Source organism: Odocoileus virginianus, chromosome 4 (assembly GCF_023699985.2).
Source record: "Odocoileus virginianus isolate 20LAN1187 ecotype Illinois chromosome 4, Ovbor_1.2, whole genome shotgun sequence".
Lineage (NCBI taxonomy): Eukaryota > Metazoa > Chordata > Mammalia > Artiodactyla > Cervidae > Odocoileus > Odocoileus virginianus.
The window spans coordinates 84,552,631-84,567,997 of NC_069677.1; the positions used below are offsets into that span (position 1 = coordinate 84,552,631).

At 44.2% G+C, this 15,367-nt stretch overlaps 1 protein-coding gene across 4 annotated transcripts in view; it reads right to left on the reverse strand.

Moving 5' to 3' along the window:
- RUNX1 (RUNX family transcription factor 1) overlaps positions 1-15,367 on the reverse strand; it is a 263,724-nt gene that overhangs the window by 83,312 nt on the left and 165,045 nt on the right. For all 4 annotated transcript variants that reach the window (XM_070466948.1, XM_070466947.1, XM_070466946.1 and 1 more), the window contains 2 exons: positions 12,916-13,169; positions 6,182-6,338 (listed from right to left, as the gene is read on the reverse strand). In XM_070466948.1, the coding sequence (XP_070323049.1) occupies positions 6,182-6,338; positions 12,916-13,169 (411 nt within the window). The remainder of the gene's footprint in view (positions 1-6,181; positions 6,339-12,915; positions 13,170-15,367) is intronic.

Genomic DNA, 15,367 nt, shown 5'->3' on the forward strand with positions numbered 1-15,367 from the left:
TGGTGGTGGAGGAAGTTCAGTGACAAAATAGAGTTTCTAAATGGGATACACTGCACGATATAGCCAAATAGAGACCGGAACGTGCTAGAATCTCAAATCAGTGCCAACAACAGGAATGCCATGGAAAGCTTTGTTCTCAACGTGGACTAAATAATACATCTCTGTTGAATATGGTACTTGCATCAGGACCAATGACAGAGGGTAAGTGTTGCTGGAAGTTCACTAATGCGTGTTCATAAACATAAAAATCTTAAAGAGCAGCAATTCATCCCCCACGCCCTGAGACTGAATTGATAAAACCAGAAACCTTTGAAAGTATTCACTCATAGGCAGCTCATTAAAGCTACACCGCTCACTTATTAATTTCTGTTAATTGCTTTTTGGGGGCTTCAGATGAGATGTTATTAGTATGGATTTAGTCCTCAAAGATAATTTGGTCCAGGAAGTCTTTTTCAGTGGAAGTACACACACACACACACACACACACGTGTACACACACATGTGTACACACACACACACACACACACACACACCCCTTGTGACTGCAAGTCCGATAGATCCTTCAAAACTACATAACCCTTCCATACTAACAGTACACGGTTACTCATAAACATCCCCTTTCTGATCTGACAGTGTTTCATAATCACTAACAGAAAGAAAGCAGTCATCAGGCAGTATACCATCTCTCTTTTCAGCAAGTCATTTTTCTTTAAAAATAATAAAGGAAAGGAAACAGAATATGTTCTTCCATGACCAGTCTTCTCCACCCTCTCTCGCCCCTCACCAACCAGCACAAAAGAAAATACAAAACTGATTTATTAGAACCAGTGCAGCACTGAAGCCATTGGCCGGATCGCTGTTTATGTCTATAATGCTTGCTGCTGAAACAGGAAGCTCTAAAAATCACTCAACCATTATTTCTCTCGGAAGCCCTTTCTGACTGACAGTCTTCTGTCCCCACCAAAAAGAGCTGCTTCAACCTAAAGCGAGAGGGCTGGCAAGGAAGGGGTTTGCAGGGGCGGGATGGGAGGTGGGGGCAGTGGACAGAGTCCAGCTTCTGCCCATCAACTCTTTAAATATCGTTCATACAAATAACCTCAACTTAAAAAAGCTGTCTTAACACCATCCACAATGCCTGGCACTTCATAAAATCAGCAAGAAAACCATGAAGAGATCAATTGCGAAGCTGCGTGTTCCAGGCACAAGCATTTTTCAAGAAAGCTCTCCTCCTTGGCCTTTGCCAAGACGCCAAGTGGGACAGGAACTGCTGGGTGGTGGTCGGGGGCGGGGGGGGGGTGCTTGTGGGCAGCAACTTGCTTTGAGGAAATGTTGTTACTCTTTTATGGGCAAATGTGAAACAGAATGAGAAAACTGATCTCTAGAGGTGAACTCTGCATCAGATCATGGATACCAGCTTTCAACCTGCAATCAAAAGGCGTTATTTGCTTGGGCTGCCTGAGGCTGCACGTATCAGAGGCTGAGTCTTTTCCTAACCGTGTTTGCCCACCTGGAAGTCTGAAAACAGATTTCAATGTGTATATTATCATTTTAAAAGGTAGATCTATAGCAATCAGAAAAAAAACCCAGGGGACGGGGGTGGTAACGGGAGAGGTGATTTTAATACAACCCATGTCTTTTCCTTGTATTCTCTCCAGGAGGTCTGACTGCCAACTCATTATCTTGAATGTTATCCACGAAACAACGCTGGGATTGTCAGATGAATTTTCCTCCCCCTATTATATGAGTCTGTGATAAAACAGAGAATGACTGGGATCCGATGATAATATCGTGAGTCATCCAGACCATTTCTTAGTAATAACCACTCCATAAAGACACATCTCGCTTTGTTTAGAATACCGGTACACTCTATCCTTTTCTGCGTGTAGCTTTCCTTCAACCAGTCTTTCACTCATCTGAAAGGCAGTCTCCCCATCCTGTTCTCCAAATATAGTCAAATACCTTAAGAATGAAAATGCCTTCAGTAACAAACATTACACAAATGTACAATCACCCTGATTGTGGCAGGGTAAATATTATGTCTGGGAAGTCGTTCACAGCAAGAACGTGAGGAAGGAATTTCATTTTATAAAAGGGTTGAGAAGGGTACTATTTGGAAAGTGGGCAAGATTAAAGTTGCCATGGAGGTCAACATAAACAGAAATTTACACCAAGAAATTAAACCCGGTCCTAATGGACGGTGGGGGACCATGTGCCTTGCTGGGCTGGTTGGGAATTCGAGTTGCAGGTCTGTAGCCAGGTGGCCAGGCAGTCACTAGAGAGGAGGTTGCCCCTTTAATGACAAAATAAGCCCTTCTCCTTTGCAAGGGACCATCTGTGTGTATACCTGCTGGCATCTTAAAGGTCTGGACCAGCAGTTTGAATGGGATCTCCTTTCCTAATTATGCAAACTAGGCCCTGGATACAATAAAAGCAGGTGTAACCAAAACAGCACAGGGTGCAAGAAGAATGTCTAATTCATGTGTTCATTTATTTCCTCATTATCTATAACGTGCAGCACCATGCTAGGCTGGCCCTCCACGGTCGAGGCAAATTTCCAGGTTCACAGATTCTTGCCTTGGGGGAGAGCGGGTCCATGGGATCCCCAGAAGTTCCATAAAGGAGCTTCAGCAGCCCTGAAACTGCAACTGTACAAGAAACTGGGTGTGTAAGTGCATACATGCATTTTTTTCCACCCTGGGGAGAAGGCTTTCAAGGATTTTCAAAATGATTCCTGATGTGCCGAAAATTAAAAATCTCAGTCTTAGAAAAATCAGAAGGAAATCTGCAGTGGATTCTCTTCCCCCATTTACGATATGATAGATAATATGGTCTGGTAGATTTCCTCTTTGGTTCTAAAATGAATTAACTAAGGCCCTATTCCCTGATTGATCGATTCCTTTCCAACTGATTAAGTACTCCAACAGGGGCGGAAGCACTCATGGATTTCATTGCTAAAATTTCTCCAACGTCTCTCGACTGCAGCCATGATACAATTTCTTATAACTGAAAGTATCCGTAGCACCCGCTTCAATGGTGGATGGAAGCTCTGTGAGCTGCCGCTAATGAACGTCACCAAAGAAGAGTTCCCCCGATCCTGAATTTGGCTTTTTCTGGAGGTGAGGGACAGTCCCCAGGACGTGTGTCTTTGTGAATGGTTCTGAACAACAACCCCCTCTCCTGGGATCTGCCATCTCGCCTTCCATTGTAAAGGAATGGTGGATCTATATGGTGATACTGAATCAAAGGGAGAAAATTCCCAGGGTGAGATAGCCCTGAAGGAGAGATTTAAGTTGTCAGGGACAGAAAAGAAAGGAAGGAGGAAGGCCCAGACTGCTGCAGCCTTCACCAGTATTTTTAGGGGCCAGTGTTGTCAGCAAGGCCTTCAAAGCCGGATGGGCAGGTTTTCCCAGTTGCAGGCTGAACCCGAGGTTAGGAACCGCGATCCTGGACATGAGCCAGTGCCCAGGCAGATCGGTTTTGTGGAAGAGAGAAAAACCCTTCCACGTTCCACCTCTGACAATTTCTAGGAGCTTTTACAATCCCGAGGGACTGAAGGCTGAGAAGAGAAAAGGGAGTTTCTTTTTCTACCCTTTATTTAGAATGGAGTATCAGGCCACTTTGAGAAAACTCATCAGACCACTGACTTTGGACAGAATGGGAAACTGGCATTGAAACGTTCGGATGAGCCAGCAGCCAGGACCTTCCCGGCCCCAGTGTGCTGTGTTGATGCCAGTGTCGTATTTTCAGACACATTTTCAAAACCAGAAAACGAAATAGGGATAGTCTTAAGATCACTTAATAAAACATTATGAAACTTTTAAAAGGACGAGATTCCGCAAGGGAGATTAAGGCTAATTGTTAAAATGAGGGAAAGTCATCTGCTCCCTTCATAATGAGAAGCAAATTGCAAAAAACGAAAAAGAAAAAACCTGGCAGGCGCTGATGTTGACACTCAAGACTTGAAAGAGTAAAATAAAGTTGTGTTTTACGACTATGGAGAGAAATTACCAGTCAGAGTCAAACTCTGACGGCTCATTTTGTCTCGCAGTACTTAACCGAAAAAAAAAAAAAAAAAAATCACTCAAGACCAACAATATACATGGTAACTAATTGGGTACAACATTTATTTTGGGGTTCCTCTGTTTTGGATCACTTATTAGCACACATGGGAAACAGAGCCTGGTCAAAACAGATACTGTTCATATTTGCAGCATTTCAATTAAGTATCTTATTCCACACCATCAGAAGACAGCCCAGCCTTGGTTGCAGCTATTCCACTCTGCAGACGCAAAGGCATCCTGGCACTAATCAGGCACCCAAACGCAAACAATCCACACCTTGGGGAAACAGTTCACTGTTCCCCAAGTCAACACAAGCTCCTCTTAGTCACCCACTCAAACCAGACACGGCCAGCGAGGGATGAGAAACACCAGCACAGAAAGCAGGCTGCTTTCAGCATGTCCTTCTTTATCATCACCAACCTCCTGGCCCTTGCTGGAAGGCCACTTACTGTGCTTCTTAGGGGAAACTGTCATGGACCACTAAAGAGTTCCTAGAACTTCTGTAACCAAAACCCGACCCATAGACCTACACAGATGCACACGATGCAACGCTGCTTCCTCTGGAAACACAACCCAGTGATCCTCAGCTATGGCTTCTTAGGAACAGAAATCCATAGGAGCTGAATTGAGATGGTTACTGGACCAGACGGTCGGGCCTTTGATTTTATTGGCTTCTCACCCACTCTGCCAGCTACTCATCTGAAACCTCCGAGATGTTTTCTAAACATGTGTCTCTGAATCACAATGGGAATTCCATTTACTGAAAGGTGAGGACTTTTAATATAACAAGTGAACCCATAGGCTAACTTGTGCCTTTATACCTTATAGCATCATTCATGCTTTCAATAAGTGGATAAAATTTTATTGGCCTTAGCCTACTACTAACATAGTGCTATAAAGAAACATTTTCAACCATGTTATAAGTTTAAAAATTTTTTCTCCACCTATGATTCTGTTTTGAAAATTCCCCAGACAGCTAGGATAATACAAACACAACAGCCAAAAAAAGCAACTTTCCTTTACTCCCTTTCCTCTCTGACTAATCAAATTCCCCAAGAACACAGATTTTCAAATGCTTTTATAAAGACTAATGATTACTCTTCTGTTAATGTCTGTTGGTTGTACTTTTACTTTTTTACAATACAAGTCATCTCCTGTTATTTAGGTATTTTCTATGTCATTTTTTGTCATACTCAAAATAACTTTTATTCATAAGCTTATTCAACACTGCATCACAAAAATGCAATTTTCAAAACAAACTATCTTACCTCCTTCAAGTAAACAAATAGTACTTACTACTATTTATAAAACAGGACCAAGATTCTTACAATATAAAGAAAACACCATATTTGAAAATGATTGGAAACCAGAGGAGATTACAACAAGTCAAGATTTCACTTTCTGGTTGAATACTTTGATAACATGTATGGAGAAAGAAAACTACACATAGAAACGCATTGATATAACAATTTCTTGGGAGAGTTCAATCTTTGGTATTATTAGTACCTAAAATATTAACTGGGCCCAGTCCCTCCCTACAGACAATAATAAGCCATCCAAATTATATATAGGAAAGTCACGTTACCGAATCAGAATGTTACTATTTCTTCATATTTCACCATAAAAAGTGCTTCCTTAAAACATATTGCAATAATCATCTACTATATAACCCTTAAAATTACTAGAAGTGATCATTTGAAACTCAGTCACTTATAGCACATGGACCAGAAGTTAAAGGCTTCCAGTAAAGAGATTTCTGAAAATTATCAAAGAGTTGTATAAGACAACCCCAGTCATATAATCTTAGTTTCCATGATGGTACGTTTTATATTTTTATATTTTAGTAAAGATCTGAGAGGTTTTCTTGGAGTTTGGGATTCATGTCTTATCTGCTTCAAATCAGTCTTAAACCAATTCAATAACAGAAAGCAATAATGTAAAGCCAGATTCTGTTAGAAACATTAAATATTAAACTACAAGGTTGACGTAGCAACAATAATGGGAAGAAATGACTATGCTTCTAGGGAATCCCATCACAGAATCTTCTAGATGTTTTGAAATCTGGGTTTGTTGCCATGTAAATACTGGGTGTTTCAAGTTCAGTTCTGACAGATACATACCTCTTCCACTCCGGCCGACAAACCTGAGGTCATTGAATCTCGCAACTTGATTTTTCATGGCCGCGGTTGCATTTCTCAGTTCGGCTGAGTAGTTTTCATCATTGCCTGCCATCACGGTCACCAGAGTGCCATCCGGAACGTCCCCCAGAGCCACCACCTAAACACCCATCCAGGGACAAACACAGATATCAGGCATGTTAGAAACTTTGACGTCATTTGTGTAACTGTTCTAAAACTGAATGTATATTGTGATGCTTTTTAGTTTGCAAAGGAATAGCAAACTAAGTCATAACTTATACCATAAATTAAAACAACAGAAAAGCTATTAATGGGAAGATTTACTTTAAATTCCACTATGTAAAATTATGGGCTCCCTTGGTGGCTCAGACGGTAAAGAATCTGCCTGCAATGCAGGAGACCCAGGTTTGATCCCTGAGTGGGGAAGATCCCCTGGAGAGGGGAATGGCAACCCACTCCAGTATTCTTGTCTGCAGGATTCCACAGACAGAGGAGCCTGGCGGACTACAGTCTACGGGGTGGCAAAGAGTTGGACACAACTGCGTGACTAAGTACACGTGCGTGCACACACACACATCTGTAAAATTATAGATATTTAAATCATAAAACATTCACCTAATAAAGCCACGTAAGGTCACACGACACGGCTGGAATAAGGCTCACTATAGCAAGGGACTTGAAAAGCTATGGCTTCTCATGAATATAATCATCTCTTCTTAGTTCTTCATATTTGAGAAACACAATGTCTTGTTTTTTTGTAGGTTTATAGCCTAACCCATTTTTCATTTGTCCAGACCTCCATCAATAGGCCTAAGAGGGTTGATTTTGCCTTTGAGGTGTTTAAACTTCTGCTAAAATTAAATCCGATTGCTACCACTGAATTGCTGACTATTCGTGAATGACTTATGCTCTCCCTTCACAATTAGTTCATCCTTATTGTCCCTACTTGATTCTAAGATCTTGCTTTTCATTAGCACTGAATTGTGGTATGCAAGAGAGAAAAATCAGAAACATACCCTTGGCTTAATACTAACTACAAAATCAATAGACCTGAGAGAAGAGGGGTGCTCACTTTGATGTGCTGCTCTGATTTCAGAGCAAAATTTCAACACAGTTTTATTCTGTGAGTCCCAGAGATGTCTTAATGTGGACCTGATAGATGACTGAGATTTTTTCCAAACCCAGATGGTGAAGAAGAATTCCTTCAGTGTACCTGAATGGAAATGGATTTCCTATCAGGACTATTAAAGTAAACTAGTAAGTAAATATTTTGACACTTAGGTGATTTTTTAAAAAGCAGGAATTCTAAGGCAAAACGCATGGCCAACGACGCTTCATGTAGGAGTGTCCATTTCTTGGTCATCATTTGATCCTTCTAAAAACTATTTTCTTGGTCAAAACTATTTCCACTGTTTGGGTTTTTTAAAGTGGTCGTAGAATTTCAAATCAAAACAAGTTCTACCCGTGATCACCATCTCCTGTCACCTGCAATACCCCTGACTGGTATTTTCTCAGTCACTAGTGAAATGTGTGTGCATCATTCCAATTTTATAATCGCTTTGGGGGTTTATTTTATATTTTTTAAACTTATTACAATAAATTTATAACAAAAATAAAGTATTCCATAACCCAATGTCCATAAACTGATAATGGACTTTAAAACTGTGATAGATGCATACAATTGATATTATCTCATCACAAAAGGGAATAAAGTTCTGATACATGCTACAACATAGATGAACCTTTGAAACAGTATATTAAGTGAAAGAAGCCATTCATAAGAGGTTCACACATTGTATGATTCCATTTATATGAATAATCTAAAATATGCACATCCACAGAGAGAGAAAATAGATGACTGGTTGGCAGGGGCTGAGGGAGGGAGGAATTAGGAGTAATTGCTCATGGGTATAGAGTTTTATTTTTGAGTTGTGTTAATAAAGCATTCCACAGTGGCTATTCCTCCTCCTGTTTTCCACTTCCCTATTTTTACCTAATATTTGATATATATTTTTTGCAGGGGTAACACCTATATTTCAGTCTTATTTTTCTGTCTGCATATAAGGCTGCCATAGGCCCCTTGTATGATAGAAAAGCCATGTTTCTCTAAATTCTCATCTTCATTGCCTGCTTAGTCATCACCCTTTCTCGTGTCATCCAGTTAACCATTTATTCCTTTTATTTCCTAGGTTGCTTCAGCTGTTGGAATCTACGGACTATGACGGGGAAATTGAACCAACTCACTATAAGAGGTAGGCATCCTTCCGACCCCAGGACTGTACCAGGAGATTCAATTCTTATAGCAATAAGCAGGCATGTTCCTCACCTATTTTATCCAACTTGCACTCTTATCTTTCTTTCCAGTCCTTTCCATCCAAATGTTGGACGTGTTTTCTATAAAGGAAATTTAAAAGCACAGCTATTTCTTCCCCAAGCACCCTCTAATTAGGTAGTTAGAGCCCATTATAAATATGTTTGTTGCTCTTAAATTAAGAGCAGTAATATGACAATTCCCTTTTGTTTCAAAACCATTATTGAAATAAATCTCCTTGATCAGTTATGTAGTTATTGTTATCATTTTTTCTGTTGCCATGAAACAGACTTGCTTTATTCTGTTCTTTTCAGTCTCTTAAAAATCCACCCCCAGTCTGTTCCCCCACCCCCCCAACTGTTTTCACTTCCCTCTGTAAATTTAGCTCACAATGTTGAAATGCCCTCCTTGAAAACATATTTTTACTTCCTCATCCCCATCTCCCTGTGATGACCTGGCGTCTCTGTTTTAATTCCACATTCAGTAAGTAAGTATACAGGGACCGGATCAACTGCATGGTTTTCAAACTGAATAACTCATTGTTGGTTAAAGAGCTTAAAATAAATAAATCTTGTTTTATAACTACCAAGATGTATTCTAAATCACCCTCCTCCCACTGGCCCCTCTCACAGTGCTCCATGTCTGTGCCTCACTCATCTTTTCAAAACGATCCTCATCAGTAATGTGGCAAATTCATGAGGCAGTCACCAAATAGAAATAGAGAGTAAAATCATCACGGTGGCTAAACAAGAAAAAGTTGTTGATGCTGGAATTTAAGACTAAAGAAATTAGGAGTTTAACTCCCCTTCCCTTTTTGCAACTGAAGCAGGAGTCCAAGATATTTCGGGGCTCAAAGATCATTTACTTGGCCTTTTATAATTTTTCTTGGTGAGGAGGAGGGAAAGAAGTAAATCCAGGAAAATTACATTAATAAAGAATATCATCTAATTGTTAGCAAGCATTCTTAGGCTAGAAAAATATTTTTAACTTAAAAACTAACATTTCTGTTAATTTGATATAGATTTTATCACTGATAGGCAATATGCAGAGAATTTTTTTAAAAAATCTAACTTCAAACAGAATAAAAGAAACAACTGGAATGGAAAGCTATAAACAATAGGTAAGGAAACACAAACGTTTACATTTTAACACAGACCAAACAGACAAGAAGAGACTTGCTGGCCAAAGCATATCTCTTTTTTTTTTTTTTTTTAACTTCTCTGTTTTTAAAGTATCAGGAAGTTGGGCAAAATATCAAGCCTCTTCTATATTACAGAACCTCCCCACACTGCTGTTGGTCAGCCTGTTCACGGCTGAAACTGGCATTTTAAACCAACTCTAGTTAGGCTGAAATTATAGTCACAATTAATTTATTCGAAATTCCTTAAATTTCCAGTATTTTAAAGAAAGCTGTGGGGTGGAACTTAGCATTCAGCTGAGATGACATTTACTGCATAGCTAGGAGATCATGATCTCACCGACAGAAACGTTACTTCTTTCTTTCTTATGAAAAGAATATTACTATCAACGACCAAGGCCTCTCAACTTGCTGAAGGCATGTTTATGCCTTCGGACTCTGGTGTACCAGGGCCTAAATAAACTTTAATATTACAGTCTTACAAAACATATCCTAAGTCATCCAAACAGCTTTTTGACTGCTTCAATAACTAATGAGTAACAGGTAGCAAATTTAAGACTTTTCTCTATAGTAAAATAGGGATCTTTCCTAGGCTAAAAAATAAAGGCAATTTCACCAGAGACACGGGGGCGTGGGGGATATTTGAGGGCCCAGGATAAGCAATTAGGATGGTTTTCATCTATTTTAAGGAAAACGCACACCTTTAAATCTCCCTTTAGTTTCAAAGATTAAAGCGGAGGATTTACACATATTCAGAAGATGCCTAAAAAATCATTTCAGTGCTCCTTCTCATCAACACCGGCAGACTTTATCATGGTTTTACATTTTCTCCTCCTTAGTGTGGGGGATCTTAGTAATTCTTTAGTGCTTACCTTCTTAAAGAGGTTGTCTGGGGCTTACGTAAAATCCAAATTCTAAAGTAGTAATTTCTATAGAAAGTGCTTGGGAGGCAGGTAGTGTAAGATGAGTACAGAGTGGAGTCAGGGGCACAAAAGTTTAGCTTGCTTTATTCCTAATCTTTGTGCTTCTTCCCTCACTGGCAATTTTGCCTGCTCCTTCCGTTAGGCGGTGAGCAGGTCTCCTTCAGAAAGAGGCCCCTCTTCCTGGGGACTGGAGTGGCGACAGATTGTTCACCAAGCGGTCTGATTCCTCTACCGTCCTTTCCTTTGACCCAAAGTTCTCAAGACCCACTTGAACTTTTTTCAAGAGGTTTGTACCTTGATCTTGAACCTAGAAACTATCACTCAGTAAAACAGATCTTTTTAAAACAGTGAATTGTCGAATGTCATTTTAAAAAGGAAACCTCTAGGGTTATTAAGATTTCTGCTAAAGGGAATTCCCTGATGGCTCAGGAAAGCAATTTATGTGATTTTGTTCTTTTTTTCCATTCTTTTAGAAGGAAATACTTTCATGGGGTGGCTTGAGAAATGACCTGGCTCTAAGTCCTTCAGATTCTTTCTTAATCAGTTAGTATTTGGGGTGTGGGTTCCCTAGCCTAGGAGGAGAGAGGCAGAGGAGTCTATGAGTTAGCCCAAAGGAAGCCACAGATCTCTGAGAACCCACACTCCCTTGGTGTGTCAGGGCACCTGGTTTAAAGGACCCTCAGGTTGATTATCAGCCTGTCTCCTCCCGTCTGCACTTATCTGAAAGTGACCCAGGGCCCATCCCTTTCAGAGCCCAGGAGGTCTGCCCTCTGAGTCTGTTTATATACAGGGATTAGAGTGATTTAAAATTGAAATGGGCTCCCAACCCAAATCTACAGACGTGGAGGAAGAGACAGGAAAGAGTCCAGCAGCTGCTCAGACTCATCCCCCTTTCTACCGTCCTCAAAAACTCTTCTTTCAGAAAACTGAAGCAATTCTATACAGGCAGCCAACTGCACTTTTTGTTTGTTTTAAAAACCATAATCTAAGTTTGGAAGGTGTCTAAAGCTTAAAAAAAAAAGAACTCCGATAGTTAACTTGTATTTTAAAAAGTGAACATTTATTCATTGTAACTAGCTAAAAATCCATCCCAGGCTTGGAACCATAAAAAACTTTAATCTCCCCTTAAAAAGGACAATTATGTAGCCAGATTAAAAACAAAAAACAAAAAACAAAAAAAGAGTAGCTGATCTTTATAGCTTCCAGACCCCACCCCTTGCCTGCCCTAGCCCCTTTAAAAGAACAGGAAATGACAGCACTGATTATATTTAAAAAGCTGCCCCTTCTTCAACCCACCCAAGACAGAAGAACTGAATCCCTACCGCCGAAATGAAACGTCTTCTGTTTGCTGCCAGGGGTGGTGGGACGGTTGTTTAAAAACGCCCGGGGTTGTTTATATAGCCCCTTTGAAGGCCAAGGTTTTTCAAAACAGCTGAAAGCTAGCGCTAGATGAGGGGTGAAAAGTGAACGCGGACCTCTGAAACTAAAAGGCTGAAGTTTCCCGGTCCACGTCGCCGCCCCCTCCCCTCAAACAGCAAAGCAGGCGGATGAGACCCCCAGGCTCACGGCAGCCCGCCTTGCCTCCTTTCGCTGACCCGGGGCTTCAAGCTAGGAGAGCCGGCGATAACGTTCAGGAGGGTTCCCGGAAAAGAAACAGGATTCGCTACTTGCGGCTTCTGGCAGGAATAGGCTAGAAGCTCAAAACAAAACAAACAAACAAAAAAACACTCCTCCGAAAACTTTTGCAAACTTAACAGAGTCCGCCGTGGACTTTGAACTTGCTAATTCCTACAGTGCTGTTAAAGAGGGGGTGGATGTGGGGAAAAGCCCTGAGAGTTTTCCTGGTCTAGTTTCTTCTCCTGGACCCAAAGGTATATCAAAGTATCTCGATTTTATTTCCTGAAGCCTTCTTCAGAAGGGCTTGGTTGTCAAGCAGGGAGCAAGGGAGACTGGGTTCCGGCCGGGTTATAACTTTTCCTACTTTGGATCAAAGCGAAGAACCGCTGCCCGGGGAGGAGGTCCCGCCGGCCCTCCGTGGACGTCTTTGGGGTGGGGGGGCACCCTGATTTTTTTCAACCACCCCCGGAGGCCGCGGCGGCCGACTGAGGTGGGCCCCTCCACCTCCGCGCCCCACCCCCCCCCCCCCCCGGCCCGGACCCACCAAGGGTCGCCACGGCAACGCAGCATCCCCCTTGTGCGGAGCGCAGAGGGATGGACCACGGGCCTCCGCGCCGGCCCCTTTCTAGAACCCGGCCCCGCCTGCCTGGCCGCGGCCCTCCCCGATCGCCCCGGCGATCGACCGGCCTCTGCGTGTCCTCCCGCCACCCGCTCCGGCCCGAGTTACCTTGAAAGCGATGGGCAGGGTCTTGTTGCAGCGCCAGTGCGTGGGCAGCACGGAGCAGAGGAAGTTGGGGCTGTCGGTGCGCACCAGCTCGCCCGGGTGGTCGGCCAGCACCTCCACCATGCTGCGGTCGCCGCTCCTCAGCTTGCCGGCCAGGGCGGCGCCGGCGTCCGGGGCGCCCAGCGGCAGCGCCTCGCTCATCTTGCCCGGGCTCAGCGCGGTGGAAGGCGGCGTGAAGCGGCGGCTCGTGCTGGCATCTACGGGGATACGCATCACAACAAGCCGATTGAGTTAGGACCCTGCAAACAGCTCCTACCAGACGGCGACAGGAGCGCGGATCTTCAGCAAGCAGCTCCCGGGAGACCAACATACAAGTTCAGGGGCCTTTATTGATGCAAGGTGGCTGGGGGAGAGGGGGAGACTAAGTTACGAACAGTCCAGGAAGGCGGAAAAAGTTCTAGTTCTGACGATCGGCCTCAGCTAAGACCCGGGCACCGACCGCTTAGTGCTTTAAAAAGTGGGCGACCAGAATCCAAAGTCAAGTGCCAAGGGACCCTATCTTCTTCCGAGTCTTGCTTTGAGAGTTTGAAGTTTCAGTCTTTGGCTGTTACAGAGGTTCCCGGAGGCAAAATTTCCCATACACTTCCTAAACTATTTATGCGGAGAGCAGAAGGACCAGCAAATACGGGATTTGGAAGTTCCAGTAGTTAACTGCCTGTCAGTTCTTTTTTTTCCCCCAGGTGAGTTTTGTCTAAAGTCCAAACACAAAAGAAAATACACGAGTGTCTTCAAATACGGCGCCACTTTTTATTCATGCAAAACAGGCTTCGGTCCTCAAAAGCGAGAGCTGAGACTTCCAAAAGGTCCTGCTTCTAATGTATGTGCACATATATATAAACATATACATATGCTCTACTTCATAAAATATTTACAATACAATCTGTAGAGAATTTAAACACAACAGAAACCCATTAATGTTCGCTGCAGGGTTTTTTTTTTTTTTTTTCTTCTCTAAGTAGCCTTGAGAATCAGCTTCAGTAGTTGAAGGGCTGGGCGAGAAGGACTTGTCATGTTTTCAATAAATTCTGGCAAAATGCTCAGTTCAGAAAATTCAAGCTTTATCAAAGAAAAAGCTAATTAGAAAAAAAAAAAGTCCAAGTCGATGACACTCAGGGTTCAGCTCTCCACATCTGAGAACTCGGGTTTGGGGATGTTGGTTAAGTTTGTGGCTGATCCTGTGGTTTGGTGGGAGGTGAGCTGCAGCGGAGTCAGACGCACGCAGGCACGCACTCTTCGGAAGCCAGCCGCCGTCTACATCGACTGCGGTGAGTCAGCCCCGACTCGGGCGGTAGCGAGACGAGCTTCCTCCAACGTCGCCCCAGCGCCGGCCGGGTGAACTGCCCGGACGCGCCAATTTACCCACACTCACCGCGGAACCGCAGCAGGTGGAGCGAGCCCTGGCGAGAAAGGCTCCGCAGCGCAGATCGCAACAGACGGGCCGGCTCGAGTTACCCAAGCACGCACACCCTGCCACGCACACGCGCCACTTTACCACTCGCCACGAAGCCCGGCGCACTCTCTCCTGCTGTTGTCAAAAGACACAACCGGAGAAAAGTTCACACCCAGGAAAGAAATGGAACCATCCAGCCAAGAAACCAGTTCATTCAAAAGTAGGAAAAGGCAAAAAACAACAACAACAAAAAAAGCCCCACACACAAAAATCAAAATTGAAGTTCCAACGCGGTTCTAGGAAAAACGGCAAAGATTGACTTTTCTTCTGGCGTCCCCAGTATCCCCAGCAAGAGGTGCCTGCCGGCGCAGGGCCGGGCAGCGTGGTGCCCTGGCTGGGTCCGGCCGCGGGGCGCTCGTCCCGCCTGCGCCCGCTGGCTCTATGAATGAGAGTGCCTGGAAATGAACGTGCTTTTACTGTAAGCCCGGCCCGAGGAATTCCATTCCCTCAGCTCGTTTGCATAGGGGCGGCCGCCGGCCAATCACAGGCCTTTCCGGTATCAGGCAGGGCGCGGCTCGGTGCCGCGGGCTCCTGGAATTGGCCCGCGCGCCCCCGCCGCCGCCGCGCGCTACTGTACGCGGCCGGGGTGGAGAGTCCACCGCTACTGCGGTGGCCACGCCGCGCTCCCCGCATCCAAATCCCCGCACGCACACGCTCCCACGCTCGCTCGAGACCCCCATCCCGGTGCGGACGGCAACTCTACGGCTTTGCACACCCGCGGGCTTGCGCAGCCGGCAGTCCGCCTGCCCGCCCGCCCCGGGGGTCTGCCGTGAGCGGCCGCGCCAGGGGCGGCCGTGGTTCGGAGACCAGGAGGTGGAGCAGAAGGCCGGTCGGCCTGGGGAGGACTGGGGCCGCGCGCTGAGCCCCGAATGGTCCGGGCTCAGAGATCTGCCGGAGATCGGGCCGCGCGCTGAGCCCCGAATAGTCCGGGTTCAGAGATCTGCC